This window comes from Salvelinus fontinalis, chromosome 2, assembly GCF_029448725.1.
Source record: "Salvelinus fontinalis isolate EN_2023a chromosome 2, ASM2944872v1, whole genome shotgun sequence".
NCBI lineage: Eukaryota > Metazoa > Chordata > Actinopteri > Salmoniformes > Salmonidae > Salvelinus > Salvelinus fontinalis.
In genome coordinates, this window is record NC_074666.1 from 95,887,680 (window position 1) to 95,894,897 (window position 7,218).

Below are 7,218 nucleotides of genomic sequence, written 5' to 3' on the forward strand. Positions count from 1 at the left end.
ACGTTAATAACTAATTATAGAGCAAACAACACAATGATCACAACACAATGATCACAACACAATGATCACAACACAATGATCACAACACAGAGGGTGGAATATAGCTTGTTATTTTTCTGGCTTGGCCAGTAATGTTACCAACGCACCGCTGCTGTGTACTGCAGTAGAGTGAAACAAAAAAAATCGATTTTCCCAAAGTTTAGCATGTCTTTGCAGGGGGGACTCTTATTTAGAAGTTGATGCAGGCATTATATCCTGCTGCTAGCAGAACGGTACTGTGAGTAGGATAGACAGGCAGAGAGCCGCAGCCCCACAGAACAAGAGCTGAATAGAAAGCACCGCTGCAAGCTGCACGGTAGGAAGGATCCGCTCCACATTGATCCGCCGCATTTATTCAACCGCTCAGGAATCCACCGTTCCGGGAAACGACCCTCTCCTCTGCCCCGGACGCACGATGATGAAGTTTAGGTTCCGTCGGCAGGGCAACGACCCACAGAGAGAGAAAATTAAACAGGAATTGTTCGCCTTCAACAAGGTAGAGTAACACAGACCCTCCCTCCTTTCCCCAAATCAGACCCAACCCGCCGACTGCAGGAAAATGTGTTTTTTTGGTGGGGGGGGGGAACAGCGGATCTCGGTGGCGAGTGTGCAGAACCTCTCCTCTCTTCTGCCCTCGTCTCGTCGTCCCTCCAAAACAAAACCAACCCGCAGAATGTGTCTGTAGCTGCAGAGGAACGATGTCGCGAAGGGGGGAATGTCTCCACGTTGGAATGCGAGTCGTTTTCACGACCAGTCAGTAGCTAGATAATAGTTTTCAACCCCCCGATGCATCGGCCTGTTTTAAACTAACAACAACTACTTCTACCCGTTACTGCCGTGATGCTAATATGCTCTGTTCAAACCCAACACTTGTCGAAAACGTTTTAACGAATTGGCAACCAGATTATCTACGAGAGAGGACCATTATTCAACCCGATCTGATTAGTTTTACAACCGTTGAACTTTTCTTCCCGTGTTGAAAAGTCTCAGGAATGTTTTATGTTTGCATATTTTGCCTGTGAAACAATAGTAGACTCTTTTTCTTCTTCGGTTTCCATTTCTTCACCAAGACCACAGTTATCCGACGTTCCCCAACATTTAGGCCACCGTGATTAGTACTCGAGTTAACGGGGGATACAGACTTCAGGCTCTGCAGGTGTTCCTATATGAACCAGAACAGACTACGGGCGTCGTGGTGGGCACATTGTGTTGTAATGTAAAGGAACAGTCCACAGCAGGTCATAAAGGCCTATAGGTGAACACATATCATTTAATAGATTGATAACATGGAAGAGTCACAGACAAACAGGACTTGATATATATGTGTGTGTGTGTGTGTGTGCCATTGTGGAACCGCACACTGTGGACTCTAATGGCACCCACACTGACACACACACACACACACTGACACAATACCCCCCCCCCCCCAGCGAGGGGTTTGGCAGCTGCTGACTGTCACAGAGGTGGACCTCTTACAGACCCCAGTTCCTGCTGCGGCTGCTGGTTAGAGGGGTGTGTGTTTACCTACCCCCTCACCAAGACACCCCGTTCTCCTGAACACACACAGTGCTGTCAGTTTGTTTCTCTCTCTGTCCTGTAGTCAATGCTGTCAGTTTGTTTCTCTCTGTCCTGTAGTCAATGCAGTCAGTTTGTTTCTCTCTGTCCTGTAGTCAATGCTGTCAGTGTGTTTCTCTCTGTCCTGTAGTCAATGCTGTCAGTGTGTTTCTCTCTCTGTCCTGTAGTCAATGCTGTCAGTGTGTTTCTCTCTCTGTCCTGTAGTCAATGCTGTCAGTGTGTTTCTCTCTCTGTCCTGTAGTCAATGCTGTCAGTTTGTTTCTCTCTCTGTCCTGTAGTCAATGCTGTCAGTTTGTTTCTCTCTTTGTCCTGTAGTCAATGCTGTCAGTTTGTTTCTCTCTCTGTCCTGTACTCAATGCTGTCAGTTTGTTTCTCTCTCTGTCCTGTAGTCAATGCTGTCAGTTTGTTTCTCTCTCTGTCCTGTAGTCAATGCTGTCAGTGTGTTTCTCTCTCTGTCCTGTAGTCAATGCTGTCAGTGTGTTTCTCTCTCTGTCCTGTAGTCAATGCTGTCAGTTTGTTTCTCTCTCTGTCCTGTAGTCAATGCTGTCAGTTTGTTTCTCTCTCTGTCCTGTAGTCAATGCTGTCAGTTTGTTTCTCTCTCTGTCCTGTAGTCAATGCTGTCAGTGTGTTTCTCTCTCTGTCCTGTAGTCAATGCTGTCAGTGTGTTTCTCTCTCTGTCCTGTAGTCAATGCTGTCAGTTTGTTTCTCTCTCTGTCCTGTAGTCAATGCTGTCAGTGTGTTTCTCTCTGTCCTGTAGTCAATGCTGTCAGTGTGTTTCTCTCTCTGTCCTGTAGTCAATGCTGTCAGTTTGTTTCTCTCTCTGTCCTGTAGTCAATGCTGTCAGTTTGTTTCTCTCTCTGTCCTGTAGTCAATGCTGTCAGTTTGTTTCTCTCTCTGTCCTGTAGTCAATGCTGTCAGTTTGTTTCTCTCTGTCCTGTAGTCAATGCTGTCAGTGTGTTTCTCTCTCTGTCCTGTAGTCAATGCTGTCAGTGTGTTTCTCTCTCTGTCCTGTAGTCAATGCTGTCAGTTTGTTTCTCTCTCTGTCCTGTAGTCAATGCTGTCAGTGTGTTTCTCTCTCTGTCCTGTAGTCAATGCTGTCAGTGTGTTTCTCTCTCTGTCCTGTAGTCAATGCTGTCAGTTTGTTTCTCTCTCTGTCCTGTAGTCAATGCTGTCAGTTTGTTTCTCTCTCTGTCCTGTAGTCAATGCTGTCAGTTTGTTTCTCTCTGTCCTGTAGTCAATGCTGTCAGTTTGTTTCTCTCTCTGTCCTGTAGTCAATGCTGTCAGTGTGTCTCTCTCTGTCCTGTAGTCAATGCTGTCAGTGTGTTTCTCTCTCTGTCCTGTAGTCAATGCTGTCAGTGTGTTTCTCTCTCTGTCTTGTAGTCAATGCTGTCAGTGTGTTTCTCTCGCTGTCCTGTAGTCAATGCTGTCAGTTTGTTTTTCTCTCTGTCCTGTAGTCAATGCTGTCAGTGTGTCTCTCTGTCCTGTAGTCAATGCTGTCAGTTTGTTTCTCTCTCTGTCCTGTAGTCAATGCTGTCAGTTTGTTTCTCTCTCTGTCCTGTAGTCAATGCTGTCAGTGTGTTTCTCTCTCTGTCCTGTAGTCAATGCTGTCCGTGTGTTTCTCTCTCTGTCCTGTAGTCAATGCTGTCAGTTGGTTTCTCTCTCTGTCCTGTAGTCAATGCTGTCAGTTGGTTTCTCTCTCTGTCCTGTAGCCAATGCTGTCAGTTGGTTTCTCTCTCTGTCCTGTAGTCAATGCTGTCAGTTTCTCTCTCTGTCCTGTAGTCAATGCTGTCAGTTGGTTTCTCTCTCTGTCCTGTAGTCAATGCTGTCAGTGTGTTTCTCTCTCTGTCCTGTAGTCAATGCAGTCAGTTTGTTTCTCTCTCTCTGTCCTGTAGTCAATGCTGTCAGTTTGTTTCTCTCTCTGTCCTGTAGTCAATGCTGTCAGTGTGTTTTTCTCTCTGTCCTGTAGTCAATGCTGTCAGTGTGTTTCTCTCTCTGTCCTGTAGTTAATGCTGTCAGTTTGTTTCTCTCTCTGTCCTGTAGTCAATGCTGTCAGTGTGTTTCTCTCTCTGTCCTGTAGTCAATGCTGTCAGTGTGTTTCTCTCTGTCCTGTAGTCAATGCTGTCAGTGTGTTTCTCTCTCTGTCCTGTAGTCAATGCTGTCAGTGTGTTTCTCTCTGTCCTGTAGTCAATGCTGTCAGTGTGTTTCTCTCTGTCCTGTAGTCAATGCTGTCAGTTTGTTTCTCTCTCTGTCCTGTAGTCAATGCTGTCAGTTTGTTTCTCTCTGTCCTGTAGTCAATGCTGTCAGTTTGTTTCTCTCTCTGTCCTGTAGTCAATGCTGTCAGTGTGTTTCTCTCTCTGTCCTGTAGTCAATGCTGTCAGTGTGTTTCTCTCTCTGTCCTGTAGTCAATGCTGTCAGTTTGTTTCTCTCTCTGTCCTGTAGTCAATGCTGTCAGTTTGTTTCTCTTTCTGTCTTGTAGTCAATGCTGTCAGTGTGTTTCTCTCTCTGTCCTGTAGTCAATGCTGTCAGTGTGTTTCTCTCTCTGTCCTGTAGTCAATGCTGTCAGTTTTTTTCTCTCTCTGTCCTGTAGTCAATGCTGTCAGTTTGTTTCTCTCTCTGTCCTGTAGTCAATGCTGTCAGTTTGTTTCTCTCTGTCCTGTAGTCAATGCTGTCAGTGTGTTTCTCTCTGTCCTGTAGTCAATGCTGTCAGTTTGTTTCTCTCTCTGTCCTGTAGTCAATGCTGTCAGTTTGTTTCTCTCTCTGTCCTGTAGTCAATGCTGTCAGTTTGATTCTCTCTCTGTCCTGTAGTCAATGCTGTCAGTTTGATTCTCTCTGTCCTGTAGTCAATGCTGTCAGTGTGTTTCTCTCTCTGTCCTGTAGTCAATGCTGTCAGTGTGTTTCTCTCTCTGTCCTGTAGTCAATGCTGTCAGTTTGTTTCTCTCTCTGTCCTGTAGTCAATGCTGTCAGTTTGTTTCTCTCTCTGTCCTGTAGTCAATGCTGTCAGTTTGTTTCTCTCTCTGTCCTGTAGTCAATGCTGTCAGTTTGTTTCTCTTTCTGTCTTGTAGTCAATGCTGTCAGTGTGTTTCTCTCTCTGTCCTGTAGTCAATGCTGTCAGTGTGTTTCTCTCTCTGTCCTGTAGTCAATGCTGTCAGTTTTTTTCTCTCTCTGTCCTGTAGTCAATGCTGTCAGTTTGTTTCTCTCTCTGTCCTGTAGTCAATGCTGTCAGTGTGTTTCTCTCTCTGTCCTGTAGTCAATGCTGTCAGTGTGTTTCTCTCTCTGTCCTGTAGTCAATGCTGTCAGTTTGTTTCTCTCTGTCCTGTAGTCAATGCTGTCAGTTTGTTTCTCTCTCTGTCCTGTAGTCAATGCTGTCAGTGTGTTTCTCTCTCTGTCCTGTAGTCAAATGACAACTAGTCACTGTACCCTCTACACACCTACATTCCATTCCTGTCCTCCTCTGGTCCCCCCGTCCTCCTCTGGTACCCCTGTCCTGCTCTCCATACCTCTCTTCCTCTGAGTAATCCCTCTCTGTTTCTCCCTCCATCAGACAGTCCTGTCTTCCTCTTAGTAATCCCTCTCTGTTTCTCCCTCCATCAGACAGTCCTGTCTTCCTCTGAGTAATCCCTCTCTGTTTCTCCTCCTCTCCAGTCCTGTCTTCCTCTGAGTAATCCCTCTGTTTCTCCCTCCTCTCCAGTCCTGTCTTCCTCTGAGTAATCCCTCTCTGTTTCTCCCTCCATCAGACAGTCCTGTCTTCCTCTGAGTAATCCCTCTCTGTTTCTCCCTCCTCTCCAGTCCTGTCTTCCTCTGAGTAATCCCTCTCTGTTTCTCCTCCTCTCCAGTCCTGTCTTCCTCTGAGTAATCCCTCTCTGTTTCTCCTCCTCTCCAGTCCTGTCTTCCTCTGAGTAATCCCTCTCTGTTTCTCCCTCCATCAGACAGTCCTCTCTTCCTCTGAGTAATCCCTCTCTGTTTCTCCTCCTCTCCAGTCCTGTCTTCCTCTGAGTAATCCCTCTCTGTTTCTCCCTCCATCAGACAGTCCTCTCTTCCTCTGAGTAATCCCTCTCTGTTTCTCCTCCTCTCCAGTCCTGTCTTCCTCTGAGTAATCCCTCTCTGTTTCTCCCTCCATCAGACAGTCCTGTCTTCCTCTGAGTAATCCCTCTCTGTTTCTCCTCCTCTCCAGTCCTGTCTTCCTCTGAGTAATCCCTCTCTGTTTCTCCCTCCATCAGACAGTCCTGTCTTCCTCTGAGTAATCCCTCTCTGTTTCTCCCTCCATCAGACATTAGACCATGTCCTCCTCTGGTCCCCCTGTCCTCCTCTGGTCCCCCCGTCCTCCTCTCCATTCCTGTCTTCCTCTGAGTAATCCCTCTCTTTTTCTCCCTCCATCAGACATTAGACCATGTCCTCCTCTGGTCCCCCTGTCCTCCTCTGGTCCCCCCGTCCTCCTCTGGTACCCCCGTCTTCCTCTGGTACCCCCTGTCCTCCTCTGGTCCCCCTGTCCTCCTCTGGTCCCCCTGTCCTCCTCTCCATTCCTCTCTTCCTCTGAGTAATCCCTCTTTGTTTCTCCCTCCATCAGACAGTCCTGTCCTCCTCTGGTCCCCCTGTCCTCCTCTGGTCCCCCTGTCCTGCTCTCCATTCCTCTCTTCCTCTGAGTAATCCCTCTCTGTTTCTCCTCCTCTCCAGTCCTGTCTTCCTCTGAGTAATCCCTCTCTGTTTCTCCTCCTCTCCAGTCCTGTCTTCCTTTGAGTAATCCCTCTCTGTTTCTCCTCCTCTCCAGTCCTGTCTTCCCCTGAGTAATCCCTCTCTGTTTCTCCCTCCATCAGACAGTCCTGTCCTCCTCTGAGTAATCCCTCTCTGTTTCTTCCTCCATCAGACAGTGGAACATGGGTTCCCCCACCAGCCCAGTGCTTTGACCTTTGACCCCCAGCTGCAGCTCATGGCCATCGGGACCAAGTCTGGAGCCATCAAGATGTATCCTTTACCAGCCCCGTACACATTCTCTCTCTCTCTCTCTCATTCTGTCTCTCTCTCTCTCATTCTGTCTCTCTCTCTCTCATTCTGTCTCTCTCATTCTGTCTCTCTCATTCTGTCTCTCTCTCTCTCATTCTGTCTCTCTCATTCTGTCTCTCTCTCTCATTCTGTCTCTCTCATTCTGTCTCTCTCTCTCATTCTGTCTGAGGAGTGTGAGGTAGGTAACGTTATGTGAGGAGAAGTAGAATATTTCTGTCGGCACATGTAGAGATATTGTAGAGGACACATCCTAGTTGGTCCTTCAGTCTGGCGTTCCCATGTCGTCATGTTTCATTCATTCAGTTGTAGATCTCTGTAGTTACAGTCTGCCTCTCTAGTGTGTGTGTGTGTGTGTGTGGACGTGTTTAACTATTCTTGTGGGGACCAGAAGTCCCTACAAGAATAGTAAACAAAGTAAAAATTGACCAACTGGGGACATTTTGTTAGTCCCCACAAGGTCAAATGCTATTTCTAGGGGGTTTAGGGTTAAGGTTGAATTAGTGTTAGGGTTAGAATTAAGTTAAATATTAAGGTTAGGAGCTAGGGTTAGTTGTAGGGTTAGGATAAAGTTTAGGTTTTTGGGTTAGGGTTAGGGTACGGGTTAGG

General features: G+C 46.9%; 1 protein-coding gene across 1 annotated transcript in view; it reads left to right on the plus strand.

Annotated features, from left to right (window-relative positions):
* Positions 1–297: 297 nt before the first annotated feature.
* Positions 298–7,218, plus strand: part of llgl1 (LLGL scribble cell polarity complex component 1) — a 118,964-nt gene continuing 112,043 nt past the window's right edge. The window contains exons 1-2 of the mRNA XM_055896544.1: positions 298–535; positions 6,476–6,573. Coding sequence (XP_055752519.1) covers positions 455–535; positions 6,476–6,573 — 179 coding nt within the window. The 5' untranslated portion in view covers positions 298–454. The remainder of the gene's footprint in view (positions 536–6,475; positions 6,574–7,218) is intronic.